Source organism: Bacillus rossius, chromosome 8, assembly GCF_032445375.1.
Source record: "Bacillus rossius redtenbacheri isolate Brsri chromosome 8, Brsri_v3, whole genome shotgun sequence".
Taxonomy (NCBI): Eukaryota; Metazoa; Arthropoda; class Insecta; order Phasmatodea; family Bacillidae; genus Bacillus; species Bacillus rossius.
This window is the reverse complement of record NC_086336.1, coordinates 65,653,153-65,674,036: the sequence shown is the minus strand read 5'-3', so window position 1 is coordinate 65,674,036 and position 20,884 is coordinate 65,653,153. Positions and strand designations below refer to the sequence as shown.

The window sequence follows — 20,884 nt, the reverse complement described above, 5'->3', positions numbered from 1 at the left end:
ACACTTAGCTCGATGGTTTTTGCAAAAGTTAAATCCAGTGCACAATCTTATGAACAATTAATGAACCATCAACCATTTGTCCTTCACTAGAACTTAAAGTTAGAATATTAAAACGCCATATAAGGGCCAGCTGTGAAGGTGCTGCAGGCCACATTGTTTCAAATCTTCTACTGATATAATAGCCATTGGTACACAAATTGTATTTGCATGTAGCCAGAGTAACTCTCCCAACCCTGTACCCCCACTAGTATCCACGTACGAACAAGTGCTAGTGAGATACTAGCGATTAGTAGACCATGTAGACACTGTTAAGGCATTACTGTGAATCTATTGACTTTTCAACGAAGTATGCACCTCAATAAAAAATACTTCCTATCTCGGTGTCCCATTGCAAACGGGGCAAACAGGCGAGGTGAAGGAAGAAGAGAGCTGTTTGCTGTAGACTTTACGAGTTATTGAGGGTTTTGTTAATGCTCGATGATTTCATGTTCAAATTGATTAAACTCAGTGTCCATAAATTTAAGAAGATTCCTGACCCTGGATAGTTTTTAACCAGTTCTCTTTTGTAAAACTTAAGGTGAAATTTGTATACCTAGGCGGTTGCTGTTCTAGACAGCTCAAACAAGCCTTACCGCCTCCAACGATAGTAAATGTTTTGATAAATAGTTTACGAAAACTTGCTACATGGTAGCTCAGATCTTGGAGTGAACATGATTCCATTTGGGACCAAACAGTTTCCCTTTGTCTACAAAAATTTTCAAGTTAACAATCAACTAAAATTTATTCTATCGCTTGCGCCCCTTTGCTTTTAAACTGTGAGGAAATGATGTTAAAATGCTGTAACTGCCTCGGTCCAGTACCCGAGCCTGGGAGAAGGGTGCTCCATTGGGGCAAGTGTAGCAGAGAAGTAGTGGGGCAGTGGAGCAGTGGGGCACTGCCGTGGTTACCTTGACGAGGTGGTTGGAGTCAACGAGGCCGAACTCCAGCATCTCCCTCGTGAGCACGCCCATGATGCTGTAGAACTCGTCGGCGCTCTCCACCGCCATGATGCGGCTGCAACACGCCGTGCCTGCTCTGTCATGCCAGCCCTCACCCAGCCCAGGTGATCGTGCACGTGCGTGGTTGTCAGCCCTGGCACAGGTTGCTAGTGGCCAGTGACCAGCTGCTGCAACCCTAGCCTTGCTTCTGCCCCGGAGAGGACCTCAAGCTGTGCTTCATTTGTGGTCTACGTTGTTTTGTTTCCCGAAATAGCCCCACGCAAATGCTAGAACAGTAGGTTATCCCGCAGTAATGTGTCATGTCTCAAAGACGTCTGAACCAATAGGAAATATTTAATTATTGAGCTGTCGAACTCTAGTGGGTCAACTGACCAGGAACAAGACTTGCAATATTTAACCAGTCGTCTAGGCTCTGTCTTGCACGCCGTGTTGGTTTTTTAGGTTTGTTTTGCCATTACTGTTATCTGGGGGCTATTCCTGTCAACTTATCACTATAGCTCTCTTTCATAAAAAAAAAATTACGAAGTGTTAATGAAATAAAGATAAACATCACGCAATGCTCAGTAAAATATAATGGCGAATTAGGAAGAAAACATAGCATGAAAAAGGGATATCATAATAAATCAAACAGCAATAGATTTTAATCAACATGAGTGGAAATAAAATGAGTTAGCCTGCCTAGTGGGGATGTATTTGTGCTAGAGGGGCGGGATGATGAGTGCATCCAAGACGTTATCGCCTCTGGGCGCAAGGGTTTGAACTGGCCGGCAGTCTTCTCGTCGCCCAGAAGACAACTGGTGGCTAGATGGAGATCTCGAGTGCTGTCAATGGTCTGTGCCGGTTGTGGTGGATAGATGGAGATCTCGAGCGCTGTGGGGATGATCTGAAAGCACGCGTCACCGTGCCAGAAGGGCGCGAGGTCGCAAAGAGACGGGGAGAGCAGACGGGACTCACTCTGCCAGGCCGTCCCAGATGGCCAGCGCCGTGCGCAGCAGCACCTCGTTGCCCTCCAGGAACACCAGGTCCCACACGCGCAGCACGGTGGCCTGCGGCAGGCAGTTGGAGAACAGCGTCAGGAACCACTGCATGGTGAACACGTTGGTGAGCGGCGGCTCGTAGCTAGTGCCTGCACACACACACCCTCCTCGTCATCTCTGTCATTGCGTGTAACCCACGGCCCCCACAAGGGCGGGGCTGGGTGGACCCCTGGGTCCAGGGTCCGGGCCCTGCCCCGTCTATTATCTTTGAAAGATTTGTGCAATGGGAGTGCATGACTTGATGTAAGTTTTTGGACATACGCCATTGCTAATCAAGGATCGTCTATTTTCATCTCAGTTTGTGAAATAAATGTACATACTCGCTGTGGTTATCTTAATTTAAAAAAAAATTATTTTATAAATAAAGCTTAGTTTGGACTTATAAAATAGTAACAATAATTTTTACCCTGTATTTTCAGGTTAAATAACATTCTGAAAAGAGTGTATGTAAGAAATAGCCATGCAATTATAATGTAGCACGTGACTGTAAAATTGTGTGTGTGTGTGTGTGGGGGGGGGGGGGGGGTTTTCTCAGATCCTGGGTCCAGAGCCCGTGATCGAATGTGGGGGCCATGGTGTAACCACGGCGCTGCCATCTGTGGTGGATGGTGCAAACCAATATGCACAAAGCCAAAGAGGAAACTTAATAGTATTAATGATATTAAAAATATGTGTCGTATTTTAATAAAAATCGTTGTCAAAAATCAGGTCCAAATCCGGGGTTTAAACAATCTTTCAAGTCTTTTTCGCTTTTATCGGAGCCGTTGCATTACATGTGTATTTTTAAATTTCGGTCTGCTTCTCAAAATATTCGATAGTCGACGTAGCTGCTCCGGCAGCGAATTCTAGCGGCGGGTGCTGAAACTATGTGTGATTCGCGTCCAGAAATTTATTTCAAAACACAATTTGCGTATATTTACCACGCTCGGTACTATTAAAAAAAATACGTTAAATTTTGTGTCCGAGTTTCGTATTATAAGTGTATTTGCAACACAAGAACACATGAATTTGCTCGTTGCCGCGGTGAGTTGTTACACATCTCTGGCGAGTGCTGAAAGACTCCCTTACTTTTTTTTTTATTGGTAATTCGTGTTCATGTTGACTAGTTAAGGCAGGACACACAATATAATGGAGTCCCTGCAGGTGATAGTGCCTGCCGCAACCAGGGGCGCAACAACAGGGCCAAGGGTATTTTGCCCCCCCCCCCCCCCCCCTCTGAAACGGGGGCAAACGGGGGCAACGAAAGTGCTGTGTAATCAATTTTTAGATAGTAAAACTGCTTAAATAGCACCATTTTCCACCTTAAAATACAAATTTTCCCGGGGGGCTTCAATTGGGAAGGGGGGGGGGGGGAACGATGATTCTTCATAAAAAGGTATATTGCCGCCCCCCCCCCTCCCCCTTTGGAAATTTACTTGTTGCGCCCCTGGCTGCAACGAATGTTTCTTACATATGGTTTGAATATTCAACACGGCGTATATATATCATCTCTCACCTGCACGAGCAGCCTGAAATGCACGTCGGATAGCTCTAGCGTTCGTGTCAATTCGGAATAAATGTTGCTGACCGAACCTAACCAAGCCTTCACTTTAGTTATAATTACCCGGGCCTTCGAAAGGACAAAACAAAAAGGGTTGGGGGGGGGTTGTCTGTAAAGTCGGTTTATGGGCGATAATTTTACGTGATAACGTCATAAGAAAACATTGATGAAAAATAGCATGCTTTTTAATTTTCAAATATTATTTACAGTTTTTGCAAATTTAATTAAATTTGTTTAAATATAATCACGAACAATTAGTTAAAAAGCCCGCCTTAACCTGTTTGATATTATAGAAGATTTTCTCGCACGGTGGTTGCCCGGTTATTGCACGCTTGGCTCAGGCGGAACATGACAAATGAGTCATGCTTTTTCGTGCGTGCAACCGGCGTTCATCGATTTATAAGAATTTATCACGTCAAAAAAAATTAATAATTAATATTTTGAAAGATAAAAATGAAAAATGTTAAATAACACCAGTACGTGAAAACAGCAACAGGGAAGCATTCTTTTCACAGACGAGAGAGACAATCGCCCGATCGTGCATCTTCGGTTTTTTTTTTGTTCATTGTAAAAGGTTAGGTTAGCTACGGTACTTTAAAACATTGTGGACGGTTGATTTGATTAGGATAGCTACATTAAAGATACTGTGAAATCATGTAAACGGTTTCCTAGCGCTGGATAGCTACATATTAAAAAGTTAGCCTACTTGCTAAGCAACCATAAAATGATTTTACAGTATTTTTAATGTAGCTATACTTACCTAATATAACCAACCATCCACAATGTTTTAAAGTATTTATAATGTAGCTAACCTGTCCTAATCGACAGCAAAATTTAATACCACACCGGTTTATACAATGAGATAGAACAAGGGGGGAAAAAAGCGAGCATGAACTTGGGGGAACTTCGGGTGTGGCTCTCTCGCCTGTTGAAAGAAGGCTTGCCAACAGCGAGAGGGAGGCAGAGAGAGGAAGCAGCGGGGAGAGACACCTGGCGGCGGACGCTCGAACACGCCGCACTCACCCGTGCCGGAGTCGCCGGCCGCCAGCTGCAGCTGCTCCAGATGGCGCGACAGCGCGGGCAGCCGCAGCCGCAGCAGGTCGCGGAACACCGCCATGTCCACGGACAGCCCGCGCAGGTTGTTGGCGAAGTAGCTCTCCGGCAGCACGCCCTCGATCAGGTGTATCATCACCTGTGCCCCCCTCTCACCCTCCAACAGGCTGCACAGACAACACTCGGCCGGAACATATTATCTGTGCAATGGGAGTGCATGACTCCATGTAAGCTTTTGGACATGCGCCATTGCTAAGCACATGTATGTATGTAGAAGAAAACTACAAAAAACACAAATGACAAAAACACAAATAAAGCAAAAAAAAAATTGCCGTTGACCATATTCCTGTTGTGGAGTATTGTGTGGTGTTTATATCCTGACAACAGCAATTTTTTTTTTTTGCTTTATTTGTGTTTTTGTCATTTGTGTTTTTTTGTAATTTTCTTCTACAGACATACATGTGCTTAGCAATGGCGTATGTCCAAAAGCTTACATCAAGTTTAGCCGGAAGAATTTGCGTTTACGGTGACTTCGAGGACAGACCTCACACAAGCGCGGCTCCAGAAGGGGGGGGGGGGGGGGGTGACAGCCCCTCCCGAGACCAATTATATTGACTAGTGTATATTTATGTTTACTTAAATATTTAATTTCATATGTTAAACATTTATCTCATCAAAAGTTGCATGGAGCTACTAAGGTTCCGTATTTGAAACCTGTAATTTGTAAATAATATTCCAAGGCAAATATCTGACCACTTTCATTTTTTTTTTTGCAACTACGGCCTTTCTTTGTGCGACAGCCCCTCCCGAAAAGTCAACCTGAAGCCGCCATTGACCTCGCAGTACGTAGAATATTTGAGCAAATATCCCCTGCTCATTGGCTGCTGAACCGAGTCTCATAGACTGGGGTTGCCCGGTGTCCTCCGGCAGAAGGATCGCCAAGATTTCAATATTACAATTTTGGTCTATCGCGAAATGAATCCGTGAACTCCCTGCGGTCTCTAATTATTATGATTGGCTTCTGTCCGCTCGATGCTCCTGAAGCTGAGTCACAGTCAGGTTCAGCGGCACAGCAATGTTCCGAGACAATACCAGTAGCCCGGTGAGTGACCTTTCCAGCCCATTACAGTTCATTAGACAAAAACAAAAAAAAAAAATGGGTGCGTTACTTATGTACGAGCGTTAGAAGTTACACTTTACTCGGCGCGGTAAAAGAACGAACTTTAAATTTGCATACAAATAATAATATATATAGAAATAAAGCACTGGAGTGATATTATAAATACGGTTAGTAAAGTATTGTTACGATCGCGCTTGGCTGCAGTGCTTGGCATCGCCGCACTCGTTCGGCCTGTCTGCGCCCCCTTCCACCCGCATCCTCTCCCTGGTATCTCGTGTCATACTATCTCACGACATCCTGACCTTCGCAGCGCGCACCTGCCTCAGATCGAGTTACTTAAAGAGGCCGCACTGCGGAATAAAAGGACTCAGACATGTTTATCGGCGCGTTTTGTGGGAACCCGATGCTTGTTGCGTTTATCGGCGTTCTTTGAGCAGCCGCCGCGTCCTTCGAGGACTCATGACGTGTTTCTGGGCATTTCGACGGTGAAGGTCGCGCGATATCTCGGAGACATTCCCGATTGTTCTGGACGGGAACCCAAGGGCTATATAAGGAGGTTGGGCCGACCTTCGAGTCAGTTCAGTGGGGAGTTCTCCCATGGTGGAGTTTCCGGGCGATAGAGTCGCGGGCGCGGCGGAGTCCCGAGTGAAGTTGGGAACGAGTCGTCGTGTGGGATCTCGGCGAAGGGTGTGACGGCGGCGGCGGAGTGTGGCGACGGAGTCCCGCGGCGGAGACCCACGAGGGGTGCTGCGGCGAGAGTTGCGCCAGAGGTGCGGCCCAGCGAGGTGTGTGGAACGAGTGACTGGGGAATAGGCATTTCTTTACGTGTAATTAATTATCTGCCAATTTAGAAGATGAATTGTAAGTGACAAGTAGTGGTAATAAATAAAACTGTGTGTGTGATAAAAATCTTTAATTAGGCTATCCTTTACGAACCCGCAGGAAAATCGTAACAGTATAGATGCTATTACATAAAGTTTTTTAATAAATACTCAGTATTAAATATTAATATAAACACATTTATGAAATAATTATTGTATGTAATCAAATAATCGCGATAAATTTTATTTAATACTGATCATTATATAAGTTAAATGTTTATTCTAAATTATTTATTACATAATGTAATAATTTTAAAATTATAATAATTAAAATCAATTATACATACCTAAGAGAACATAACCTCACTTTTATAAATACACTTGAATAAGTTCTGTTGCTAACAGTCACAATAGATATATATTTGTTTTAATGGTATGGACCAGTGTTGAGTATGAATGACTAAAGCAGTAAAGAGGAAGGAAGGGTGCGAGCGGCGTGCGGGCAGGGAGGGAAGGAAGGAAGGTCACCTTGAGCGCATCGCCCTCGCAGCGGTCCATGACCTGCAGGATGAGCGCCGCCAGCATGTTGAAGCCCTGGCAGTAGCCCACCGCCTTGTTCCAGCGCGCGTAGGCCAGCAGCACCCTCTTGAGCAGCGCCTGGTTCTCCTCGGCCTGCGCCCCGCAGAACAGCGAGCAGCCGGTGCGGTGCAGGTCCTGCGCCCATTACCTCAGTGCTGTCACTGTGGACATTCCTGCGCAGGTTCCAGGGATTCGCAATACACCTTCATCTTCATTTCTCATAGTTATACCTCAATGCAGCCTCTGTTATTGGCCCACAACTCACCTGGATGACTCTGGGCCAATGAGAAACATACCCAACCAAAGCTGTGTCGAATCACAGGCTGCCACGTTGGGACGTCTCACAAGACAGCAGCCAATGAGTGGGTGACATTTGACCGAGTGTACAGTAGAACTATGGAGTTCATGCTAGAGGTCATTGAACCCGCGAATTTTTCCGGTCCCTACCCATATCTCATAGTTGGTTGCTCTACGCACTGGGAGAAGACTGCGCGCCAGTCCAGAGGAGACAGCGCGCTAGAAGCACCAGCTAGTCCCACCTCACCGACACAGACACACCCCTGGCTAAGCCCCTGTCCGACTGAGGCACGCATGGCGACACACGTTACTGCACGGGCGAACCTTAAAACAGTTGACTACAGTGAAGTTACACGAAAGAAAAATATTCGGGTTTTGCAGGAAAAGATTTGTGAAACCTAGGTTTCCACACAGTGAATTAGAAAATTGACAGACAGGAGTATTAAACAAAGAATTTGAAGACATACAAATATACTAAGTATCAAGCGGTGGACTTGTGAACGAAAGGCACGAACATTTTCATTTCCGTTCTCTCGGGCATTATTCATTGAAATACTTCCATCGCAGGGCCCCTGTCATATTTGGTACTGCAATAGATTCACCCTGGCGCCTAACAATGCGAGTGGAATTGAGTTCGTGTTTCCCCAAAACAATGGAGAAATGTGTAGGTAGCTGATGGGATCTGAAGTGTGAATGGCACGAGTTAATTAAATATCTTTTTCTCGTTGGATGCCTGGTTCATCCCAACTTTATAACCCAATGCAAATAATACTCAATGTCCCATAACGAATTCTTTTAGAACACGTTTATAAAGTCCAGTTACCGGATAAAAGGTCGCCACAATTGTTGTTGATACTCCACGTTAGATTAAAATTGTGACATTTATTGGATTTTTTTACTGTTCACAATTGAAAAGAGGAAATAAAAAAATAGCTGCTTTATTAAGTTTGTAAAAGAAGCAACAGGTTTGCAGGAATGAAACCAAGGGGAAAAGACATGTTGGAAGAAATATAGTCTGGAACGGCAAATTAAGAACATAAAGTATTAAAGGATAGCTGTACTATAATTAAGTTAAGTTTGGCACACCAGTACGCTTAGTGCATCACCTGATGTTCGCGAAAAGTTAAAATATACGGATGAATCACGCGGGTCCGCCATCTTTTCGAGATATCTGAGACTTCCACAGATGGCAGCACCGTGTTTACACATACAAATATTATCGCTTTCTTTCTACTGTCGTGTAGTGGAAAAATCAATGAACGACAAATGACTACGGGAAGTATTAATAATATGATTAACTGCAGAGTCTGTTAAAAGAATGTTTACTTTAGATATAATACACTTGAATTCAAACAGTTATTTTCCCTTGACTTGATACGTAATTCCTTGACTTCTTGGATCGCTGTGTTCGGGCGAACAAGGACGTGTTGCCTTCAAGTTTGAGCGCCATGTTGGGTCAGTAATCAAAGTTCAGGGACGATCAAATAGAAGGCGTTTCAATTAATCGAAGTAATTGTAAATGGAGCATGCCATGAGTATTTCCATTAGCTTCGCTTTCGAAATCATGGAATTAATTATTGGAATAAGCGGGAGCTGAAATTACCTCGTTACGTGGAGGTAATTGGAAATAACGGTCGCAAATGTCAGTACACATTTAGAGTCCCTGAAGCATCATGGTGATAGAGCACAGCAAAATAAATTTTAGTAGTATTTTAGATCTTTTTTTTAATAAGTGAGCTAAAAGAAACATTACTAATATATATGTGTGTGTGTGTGTGTGTGTATGTGTATGTATGTAGGGTAAGGTTTTAAGGGTGCGCCATCATAAACAGTTTTGTATGTCTACAGGTCACTACGAGTAACAGGAAAGTTTCTCGAACGTTCGCTTGCTGGGACTCGTGTATTCTGAGAGCAGATATTGTACACACGTGTTAACAAATTTAAATAAATTAAAGTTTATTTTGTGCATAAAATAGACTATACGAACAATGTTTGAGAAGTTTTTATAAAAGTAGGTATACGATATAATGGATAATGACTGAGACGAAATTGTGAAGCATAGTGCGAGGAAATAACAATGTAGAGGCACATGGCGAACAACACAATCGGAAACGGCTGTCAGAAGAGAGAACTAACTGCTCGTGACAGTTGCGAAGGGCCCCGCCTGCAGGGAGGGGGGGGGGGGGGGAGCTAAGACTAAGATGGCGGACGGCGCCAGGCCCGGGTTCATTGTCACACTGCGATATCAGGGAACATTAGACTTCAACAACTCCAACGTTTACACATAGAAATATTTCAGCAAGGAATTTGCTAATAATAATTTTTTTTTTTTTAATATTTTTAATACTTTTTCTTAAATAAATAGTTTTATGATTTCGCTCAAAAAGTTATTAAATAAATGTTTGTATGGAAGACATGCTTATAAGTAATATGTGTGAAAACCGGCATTAAATACAGACTTCTTGGAAAAATAATTCCTGCCTCTTTAGCGTACGGGGAATGGTGAGGTATAATTGGGGGGGGGGGGGGGGAAATACATTGTTGTATGCCACCAAGACTTGCAATAATCCGTCCAAAATAATCTCTTTGTAACATGTCTATTCTCACTGTTCCTTCGCCTGTTTTTATTCTGTTTGTTTGATATCCTGAGAGCGAGGACGCATACTCGCAGACCTCCCGTCCACACCACGTGTTCTCGTCAACAACAAGCCGCCTGTTAGCTCCGCGCAACGAGGTAGTTCCAACAATTAGTTCCGTGACTTTCCGCATGGCATCGACCAGAACGTGAGCACTGATCCAGCGCTGAAGGAGGAGGGGGATGGGGGAGGGGGGGCACTGACCTTGACTATCTGCACCCCCAGCTCGTCGTCGTCCGGGTTCGTCCACTCGTTGAAGCAGCAGCGCTGCATCTTGTCCCAGTCCACGCCGCGCTCCTGCAGATGTCTCTCCGCCAGCGTCAGCCACAGCTGCAACACACACCGGCCACAGCTGCAACACACACCGGCCACAGCTGCAACACAGGCCAGCCACAGCTGCAACACACTGCGACCAGCCGCTGCTTCCAGCAACACGCACGCATGCACGCTAACAGCACAACAATAGCCTGGAAATTATATGTGGTTTCAATATGCGGCATGTTAAAATTAAAACAATTTAACTTTGAGACTGTTTTTGTGATTGGCTCGCGGTTAATATATAAGACACGGATATTATATCTGGAGACTGGAAAAATATGCATTTCAAACTTTTGAATGCTCCTACTGGCTCACGGTCCATCTGGAGGACTCTGGACCAATGAGAGATACTGAGACAATGACATACCCCGGGCCAAGGAAGCATCGAGTATCAGGCCGTCCAGTTGAGACGTCTCACAAGTTAGCAGCCAATGAGCAGGGAATATTTGTTCGAGTTGGCTGAGCCGGGGGGGGGGGGGGGATGTAGGGAGAGGGGGATTTAGCCGTCCCTTCTCCTCACCGAAATTGGGGAAATGAAATAAGTGATGACCTGATGACAGTATGCCATTAAGGGTGATGCAAGATGAGTTTTTACGACTGTGAGAAGCTACTTCTGCAGGCCCGTATGTGAGTTAGTGTCAATAGTAATGCAATAATTTTTGAGTACACGGTTAAACTTTAATTTTTTTTTTTCAAATACCCTCCCCCGGACGGAAACAATTTCTGGATCCGCCTCTGACTCTATAGAGACATCCCAGAGCTCATTGAAGCCGTGTCTGTCTCTGACAATCGTGTTTAGTGCCTCGAAGGATAATACAGTTGCTCTCCCTGAGCGTGCGTGTGCCATGTGGGTTGCATCGCAGTAGCCATGCCCCATCAGACCGCTGCGAGCTGAGCCGGAGTGAGGCTTGTTGTCCCATTAGACCGCGCCGGCTGCCTCGTCTCACACCTGAGGAGGGGGGGGGGGGGGGCATTATCCCCGGGCGACACTGCACAGCTGTCAACACGACTACCGACGTGACAATGCGAGTGCACCTTGTCCTCATATCTGCGGGTTGTTCGACGTGTCGTGAAGGGCTGCACCAATCAGTAGGGGCCGGAAAAATTCGCAGATTCAATGACCGGTAGGATGAACTCCATAGTTCTACGTCCACTCATTCAAATGTCACACACTCATTGGCTGCTGTCTTGTGAGACGTCCCAACGTAGCAGTCTGTGATTTGATGCTGCTTTAGTTGAGTTTTTCCTCATTGGCCCAGAGTCATCCAGGTGAGTTGTGAGCCAATAGCAGAGGCAGCACTGAGGTATAACTATTTGAATTCTAGCCTATCGCGAAATGAATTCGCGAATTTTTCCGGTCTCTAGTACCGAGGGACAAGTATTTTAGCGATAAAAGGAATTGTTCGGCTGCAGCACGGTATGGCAGCGCCGCCGGTGTGCGAGGGAGGCCATGCCTCGACTGCCGGCGCTTCAGGTCGCATCGTCAGACACTGGGGCATTTAGCGATAGCCTAGAACACAAATTGTTCTGCCATTGGCCCACGGCTTATCTGGAGGACTCTGGGCCAGCGAGAGACCCTCAGCCGAACAAGTGTCGAATCACGGAAAACTAAGCTGGGACGTCTCACACGCCAGCGGCCAATGAGCGGGCTATTCACTCAAGTACGTGGAGGTCTGTGGAGTCCTACCCTGGAGGACACTGAAACACCCAAATTATTTTTCCTGTTAATAATGTTCGCAGGCTTTCACGGCCATTGTCTGAAGTAAGCTTGGCTTCTGGGTCGTAGCCGCGTCCTAGGCGAATAATTCACCGACGTTTCGGTCGACATTGCAGTCGACTACAGTAGGTAACTGCTCCCTGATGATGGCGACTGCAATGTCAACCGAAACGTCGGGGAATTATTCGCCAAGGACGCGGCTTCAACCCAGAAGCCAAGCTACATATTTTTCCTGTCCCTACTTAGCATACAAAATAGTAAAAAAAAAAAATGATTTACAGAGCGACAAATAATACGCGGAAGTGTTAGGTGACTACAAGCTGGAAGGCCCTGACAGGTCGATGTACAGTCAGGTTACCGGCAACTGGGCCCCGCGTGTAGGGCGCGGGACCCGGGCAAAGGACTGGATCCAACACACATATCGGATTAAATGCGTTTTTTTTTTTGTAATTGTAATCCGCTTGAGCCTGAGTCGTGCGCTGGGCGGGCGCCCGTTGTTTGTTTGTTTGTTCGCCCGTCAGTTTGTATAATCCTGCCGAGGACGGCTGAAGGGCGCTCTGCACTGTTGATGCCCGGCGCGCTTATCCCTTGTCACGGGAGTGCTCACTAACAACGCCATTATCTTGGCACGGCGTTTATTATACATGACATCGGGCCTTTTGTGTCGAGAAAGGATTACAAAAAAAAAAACATTAACCAACTCTTTAATTGTTTTCAGGTAACATTTTTGTTCCGTAACGGAACGGCACGCACTGAGCCACGTGTTGCTCATGTTCCTCAGTATCCAAGCTCGCAGTGTCAGCATATAAATGTAAGAAAACTTTAAATAATTAAAAATAGCTCACTGTTGTGCATAATTAAAACAACAAAAAAGTTACTTAATTTTTTTCTCATAAGCATTGAAACGTGTCACGCCTATAATTATATTTAACGTTTAACTTGAGAGATATACTTCAAATGTATTGTTAAGCAGCATGAAGGTATAACTGAGCCAGCCGCGGAAAGGGATCGGCGAGTCCCACAAGAAATCGCCCACATCGGTTGCAGACGGCTCAAGGAAAAGAAGTGACATATATCTTTATCCATCGCATTGCCCTCAGCAGCATGTGGGTTCGAGTCCCTACCGCGATCCTGCTAGAGAAACATATTTTAACACTGCCTTAGAAGTAACCCAGTATCATCCTTTTCACAGACACCCACACACAAACTCTTATTCCACGACAAGAGGTAGTGGGCGGCACTCCGCAGCCTGGGACTACTCACGGGTCCTTGGTTCGATGCTGGGTTCTGGCGCACGGACCACGAGGCCCGCAACAGCTGTGATGACAGCAGTGGCGTAGCCAGGATTTGTGTATGGGGGGTGTTAAGAAGCATGGCGCCCCTTCCCCTTTCGTATTAAAGCGGGGGGTTCGGGGGGGTCCTCCCCCGGGAAAATTTGGATTTTTAAGGTGTAAAATAGTGCTATTTTTAGCAGTTTTCGGTACTTAAATTTAAATATTGTAATGGTAAATTTTTTTTATTAATTTTTAATATGAAAATTTGTTTCAAGTGATGAATAAGAAATTTAATTAAATATTTGGGTCTAAGGGGGGTGGTTGAACCCCTAAACCCCCCCCCCCCTGGCTACGCCCCTGGATGACAGTACAGTGTCGCGGTGTGGTCTGACCGAGCAACAGTAGCAACAGTAGCAACAGCAGCAACAGCAGCAACAGCAGCAACAGCAGCGAGCATGCACTCACCCTGCGGCGGAACTCGGGCGGTATGCCCCCCGGCAGACGGGCCACCATCTTCATGGCGTGCTGCCACTGGCTGAAGCCGCTGTCCCCCGGGCAGGGCGCCACGCTGAACCGCATCCTGGTGGCCTCGCCTGCAACAGTCGCCGTCTCTCGCTCCCGCACTCCAGCACGGCTACAGCTCGGCTACAGCACGGCTACAGCACGGCTACAGCACGGCTACAGCACGGCTACAGCACGGCTACAGCACGGCTACAGCTCGGCTACAGCACGGCTACAGCACGGCTACAGCTCGGCTACAGCACGGCTACAGCACGGCTACAGCTCGGCTACAGCACGGCTACAGCTCGGCTACAGCACGGCTACAGCACGGCTACAGCACGGCTACAGCACGGCTACAGCTCGGCTACAGCTCGGCTACAGCTCGGCTACAGCTCGGCTACAGCTCGGCTACAGCACGGCTACAGCACGGCTACAGCACGGCTACAGCACGGCTACAGCTCGGCTACAGCTCGGCTACAGCTCGGCTACAGCACGGCTACAGCACGGCTACAGCTCGGCTACAGCACGGCTACAGCACGGCTACAGCTCGGCTACAGCACGGCTACAGCTCGGCTACAGCACGGCTACAGCTCGGCTACAGCACGGCTACAGCACGGCTACAGCACGGCTACAGCTCGGCTACAGCACGGCTACAGCTCGGCTACAGCACGGCTACAGCTCGGCTACAGCACGGCTACAGCACGGCTACAGCACGGCTACAGCACGGCTACAGCACGGCTACAGCTCGGCTACAGCACGGCTACAGCTCGGCTACAGCACGGCTACAGCACGGCTACAGCTCGGCTACAGCACGGCTACAGCACGGCTACAGCACGGCTACAGCACGGCTACAGCTCGGCTACAGCACGGCTACAGCTCGGCTACAGCACGGCTACAGCTCGGCTACAGCACGGCTACAGCACGGCTACAGCTCGGCTACAGCACGGCTACAGCTCGGCTACAGCACTGCTAGACCACGGCTACAGCACGGCTACAGCACGGCTACAGCACGGCTACAGCTCGGCTACAGCACGGCTACAGCTCGGCTACAGCACGGCTACAGCACGGCTACAGCACGGCTACAGCTCGGCTACAGCACGGCTACAGCTCGGCTACAGCACGGCTACAGCACGGCTACAGCTCGGCTACAGCACGGCTACAGCACGGCTACAGCACGGCTACAGCACGGCTACAGCTCGGCTACAGCACGGCTACAGCACGGCTACAGCTCGGCTACAGCACGGCTACAGCTCGGCTACAGCACGGCTACAGCTCGGCTACAGCACTGCTAGACCACGGCTACAGCACGGCTACAGCACGGCTACAGCACGGCTACAGCTCGGCTACAGCACGGCTACAGCTCGGCTACAGCACGGCTACAGCTCGGCTACAGCACGGCTACAGCTCGGCTACAGCACGGCTACAGCTCGGCTACAGCACGGCTACAGCTCGGCTACAGCACGGCTACAGCTCGGCTACAGCTCGGCTACAGCACGGCTACAGCACGGCTACAGCTCGGCTACAGCTCGGCTACAGCACGGCTACAGCACGGCTACAGCACGGCTACAGCTCGGCTACAGCACGGCTACAGCTCTGCTACAGCACGGCTACAGCTCGGCTACAGCACGGCTACAGCACGGCTACAGCACGGCTACAGCACGGCTACAGCTCGGCTACAGCTCGGCTACAGCACGGCTACAGCACGGCTACAGCACGGCTACAGCACGGCTACAGCTCGGCTACAGCACGGCTACAGCACGGCTACAGCACGGCTACAGCTCGGCTACAGCTCGGCTACAGCACGGCTACAGCACGGCTACAGCACGGCTACAGCACGGCTACAGCTCGGCTACAGCACGGCTACAGCACGGCTACAGCTCGGCTACAGCACGGCTACAGCTCGGCTACAGCACGGCTACAGCTCGGCTACAGCACTGCTAGACCACGGCTACAGCACGGCTACAGCACGGCTACAGCACGGCTACAGCTCGGCTACAGCACGGCTACAGCTCGGCTACAGCACGGCTACAGCTCGGCTACAGCACGGCTACAGCTCGGCTACAGCACGGCTACAGCTCGGCTACAGCACGGCTACAGCTCGGCTACAGCACGGCTACAGCTCGGCTACAGCTCGGCTACAGCACGGCTACAGCACGGCTACAGCTCGGCTACAGCTCGGCTACAGCACGGCTACAGCACGGCTACAGCACGGCTACAGCTCGGCTACAGCACGGCTACAGCTCTGCTACAGCACGGCTACAGCTCGGCTACAGCACGGCTACAGCACGGCTACAGCACGGCTACAGCACGGCTACAGCTCGGCTACAGCTCGGCTACAGCACGGCTACAGCACGGCTACAGCACGGCTACAGCACGGCTACAGCTCGGCTACAGCACGGCTACAGCACGGCTACAGCACGGCTACAGCTCGGCTACAGCTCGGCTACAGCACGGCTACAGCACGGCTACAGCACGGCTACAGCACGGCTACAGCTCGGCTACAGCACGGCTACAGCACGGCTACAGCACGGCTACAGCACGGCTACAGCACGGCTACAGCACGGCTACAGCACGGCTACAGCACGGCTACAGCACGGCTACAGCACGGCTACATGTCGGCTACAGCACGGCTACAGCACGGCTACAGCACGGCTACAGCACGGCTACAGCACGGCTACAGCACGGCTACAGCTCGGCTACAGCACGGCTACAGCACGGCTACAGCACGGCTACAGCTCGGCTACAGCACGGCTACAGCTCTGCTACAGCACGGCTACAGCTCGGCTACAGCACGGCTACAGCACGGCTACAGCTCGGCTACAGCACGGCTACAGCTCGGCTACAGCACGGCTACAGCTCGGCTACAGCACGGCTACAGCACGGCTACAGCACGGCTACAGCACGGCTACAGCTCGGCTACAGCACGGCTACAGCACGGCTACAGCACGGCTACAGCTCGGCTACAGCTCGGCTACAGCACGGCTACAGCACGGCTACAGCACGGCTACAGCACGGCTACAGCTCGGCTACAGCACGGCTACAGCACGGCTACAGCACGGCTACAGCACGGCTACAGCACGGCTACATGTCGGCTACAGCACGGCTACAGCACGGCTACAGCACGGCTACAGCACGGCTACATGTCGGCTACAGCACGGCTACAGCACGGCTACAGCACGGCTACAGCTCGGCTACAGCTCGGCTACAGCACGGCTACAGCACGGCTACAGCACCAACACTCCGCTCGTGGGCTGCTGACTTGTGAGGCGATACTTCTCTGGTCGGTCGGCCCGCGGTCCTCCACATTAACAGCGGATCAGTAACAGACGCAGCACAAAGACGTCATTTGTATTTTATTTCAGCACAACACGAAAATAATACACGCTTTGTTTTTTATTTGTTTCTAAGTATATGTATATTGCTGCAAAATAACTCAAATTCATTAGGGACTAAAATTAATCCTTTTTTTTTTTCAATTATTCTATAGGATAGACACCGCAGTCCTCCGCAGTCTTGGGCAACCATCCCCTGCTCTGGTGAGAGACAAGCGCGGCTCCAGAAGGCTGGCCCGGGGGGGGGGGGGGGGGTGTTTAGCCCCTCCCGAGACCAATTTCATTGATTAGTGTATATTTATGTTCACTTAAATATTTAATTTCATATGTCCAACTTTTATCTCATCAAAAGTTGCATGGAGCTACTATGGTTCTGTATTTGAAACCTGTAATTTGTAAATAATATTCCAAGGCCAATATCTGACCTCTTTCATTTTTTTTTTGCAACTAATGACCTTTCTCTGTGCGATAGCCCCTCCCGAAAAGTCATCCTGAAGCCGCCATTGGTGAGGCATCTCAACCAGCTGCTCCGTGATTGGCCCAGGGTCTCGCAGTATTGCGCACGTGAGCAGACGGCAGCGCGTCACTAGCTGCAGGTAGTTGCACCCGAGGCGGCATTGTTGCCGTCTGCGCGCGAGCTGAGGGTCCGAGCCGCCGGTGTGCGGGCTGCCGAGCGACTGTGACCTTTACGCGCGTGGCTCGGAGCGGCAGGGCTGCCCAAGTGCGGCCGCAAGCGGCTACACGCGAGCTCGTTGGCTATGGGAGGGGGCAGGAAGAGGGGCGATAGCTATAGAGACCGGAAAAATTCGCGGTTTCAATTCGCGATAGGCTAGAATCCAAATGCGTTTAACATTTTTCTGCTTCAATATCGGACCATCATTTACCTGAACGAATCTTGAGCCAATGAATAACCGTCGACGAAAGAAGTTTCAAATCACAAGCCTTCCAGTTGACAGTTCTCACGCGTCAGTAGCAAATGAGCAGATGTGATTTTTCCGATTACATATAGGATCGTGGAGACTATCCTAGAGGTCATTGAAACCGCGAATTTTTCAGTCCCTAGCGATAGCTAGCTATAGGAAAAATAAACGGATTAAGAACCATATACTTTTAAGTTTCTTTTGCTATTGGCTCAAAGTACAGCTGTACTATTATAGGCCAATTAGAAACCCTCTAGCAAAGAAGTATCCAATCACAGGCAAATGACTCACAAGTCTGCAGCCACTGAACTGGCGTTATTTTCCAGATTATCCAGAGAACTGTTTAGTCCTCCCTGAAGGCCACTGAATCCAAGAATTTTTCGAATCCCTGATGTTTTTTTTTTTTTTTTTTTTTTTTTTTTGAGAAAATATTTATGGTTACTTAAAATCTTGTGTTAACCTTTACTTTCGTCAAAAGTTGTCTGAAAATATTTAAATCCAGTCTTTGAGACCATAAAGGCTACAGAGAGGCAGGAACGTTTTAAATAACGTATGTCGCGATGTTGGCCCGCCATGAGAACACGATATAAGCCGTTCTGGCGCCTGACCTTTGACAGTCCTTGAGACAATCGAAAAATTACATGTAGGGTCAATTTATTTCTCAAAAAAAAAAAAAAATTCTGATCTAGGTAAATAAATCCAACGGCATTCATTTGGGCACGCTTCAGAGAATAATAAATATATTTCTCCATGAGTGATGGTTAAGAGAGGAAACACAAGTGTTTGCGCTCCGCCATGTTGCTGGCCAGTCCCGCCTCTAGAGGGCGTGGCCTAGCAGCCGCAGCTCGCGATGGACAGGCTGCACTCATTCTGACTGCCCCACAATGTGGCGGAACAGTCATGCGAATGTTAGTTCTTCAAATCAATTAAATATACAAGCAAACATTTTGCAGATTAATTGGTCGAAAATTACTCTGCAAAGCTTTACACATGACTGTGTACTGAGTTAACGATTCGGCACAGTTTTTTTTTTCTTGACGTGTCCTCCTACGACTGTGGGTTGATAAAATCCAGTTACAAGTACACACGTAAAGTAAAGCATGTTCACATATACCCACCTTGCAAAGGGGGGTACTTCTCGTGTTAAAGGTCTGAAACGCTCATTGGTAGGGGCAGGCAATTTTCGCAAAAAAAAAAATCTGAACGCCCATTAGACTGCAACAAGATATACCCGCACTAGTGGTTTCTCCCATGTGACTGGCGGCCGTCTGCGAGAGAAGTCGTTGCCTTATTCAACCGAGCCACTCAGGACGCGTTTGCTACCTCTCAAGAGTTGCTGTGGTTCGTGCGCCCACGCGCACCTGGAAGAAACTCAAACAATCACAAAACCCCGCTGACGCTACAGTGTTTTTTTAACGCAGAGTTGGTATAGAATTCCACCCCCCCCCCCCCCCCCCCCCTTTTTTTCTCCGAGAAAATTCATGTCACTAAATTCGAGATGCGATCAAAAAATACGGTGAATACTTTTGTTACGAACAAAATAATAAGCTTAAATCAAATTCGAGCTAATTTCCTTCAAGATACTCTTCTTGGCTAGCGATGCGCACTTTTCCCAATGTTGATTCCATGATTGGAAGCTTCGATGTCGGGAATGGCCTCTAGAAGTTTTCCTTCTAGCACGAGCCATTTTTACTGGTCTTTGTTTCGTAAATAAAACTTAGTGTGAAAGCGCTGTTCGACATCCATGGTTAGAGAGACGAACATTTCGTTCATTCATTTAGTCGCAAGTTAGACTGCAGATCTTCACACTCTCGCACCGTGTTCATGATTGGACCGCAGTTATCTGGACACGCCCCTCTACGACTGTGAACCAACGATGTCCAGCTAGGAGAGAAGCAAGCTGATCAGGTAGTGCCAACTAACAAGGATAAAAACGTTCTCACCAATAAATAAATCATTGGGAAAGCGAACATGGATTGAGCACACCCATGAACTTGAATTCCACCCTGAGACCAGACGAATCCGGGTCTTCTCTCCATGATACGCGACAGACGCGGCAAACACGACCTCTCTCTTCCGGCTCTGGAAGCCGACTAACAAGTCACGACTTGTTCAACTCCTTGACACGGACTGTCCCAGCGGATCAGGTCGTCGGGCTCACTACTTCAAATAGAAGTAGCGTCGGCAGTTTCTGGTATAAAAACGCATCACAGTACTTTTGATAATACCTCGTAGAAGTGGGAGGGAGTTACATTGTTTCACAAACTAACTTGGCGGTAAACATGTCCGCTATAAACGCCCGTATTCTCGAACCTGTGCAGAAAACAAAGGGTTATTGTCTCTCTATCCCTGTCTTTTTTTTCTTTTCTTTCTGCTGAAGTGTGCAGAACAAAGGAACAGCGAACCAAGGCGTGGCTGGAGCGATTGTCGAGATCTGATCCGAGGAACGGCCGCAGCGGGGCGGGAAAAGCATCTCGCCACCTCTCGTGTCTGTAGGTCTAGGGGGGGGGGGGAGTTACTGCCCTGGGTAAGGAGGGGTGGTTCCCTCTAGACCACCCGTCTTGTTTGCTCGCGGCTCCAGGGGGCGGGGAGGAGGGGGGAGGGTTGAGACGTGCGGAGCAAACATAGCGGCGAACTGTGACAGTTCAGTAACTTCATTCCGAGCCGGACAGACTTCTCGACAACTCTCTTGGCAGCTGCAGCTGATAGTCCGTTTGGCGAAAAATCACACACTATATCCA

General features: G+C 48.4%; 1 protein-coding gene across 6 annotated transcripts in view; it reads right to left on the bottom strand.

Moving 5' to 3' along the window:
- LOC134535110 (uncharacterized) overlaps positions 1-20,884 on the bottom strand; it is a 94,193-nt gene that overhangs the window by 8,676 nt on the left and 64,633 nt on the right. For all 6 annotated transcript variants that reach the window (XM_063374027.1, XM_063374028.1, XM_063374026.1 and 3 more), the window contains 6 exons: positions 13,856-13,983; positions 10,286-10,411; positions 7,098-7,283; positions 4,599-4,767; positions 1,953-2,124; positions 948-1,053 (listed from right to left, as the gene is read on the bottom strand). In XM_063374027.1, the coding sequence (XP_063230097.1) occupies positions 948-1,053; positions 1,953-2,124; positions 4,599-4,767; positions 7,098-7,283; positions 10,286-10,411; positions 13,856-13,983 (887 nt within the window). The remainder of the gene's footprint in view (positions 1-947; positions 1,054-1,952; positions 2,125-4,598; positions 4,768-7,097; positions 7,284-10,285; positions 10,412-13,855; positions 13,984-20,884) is intronic.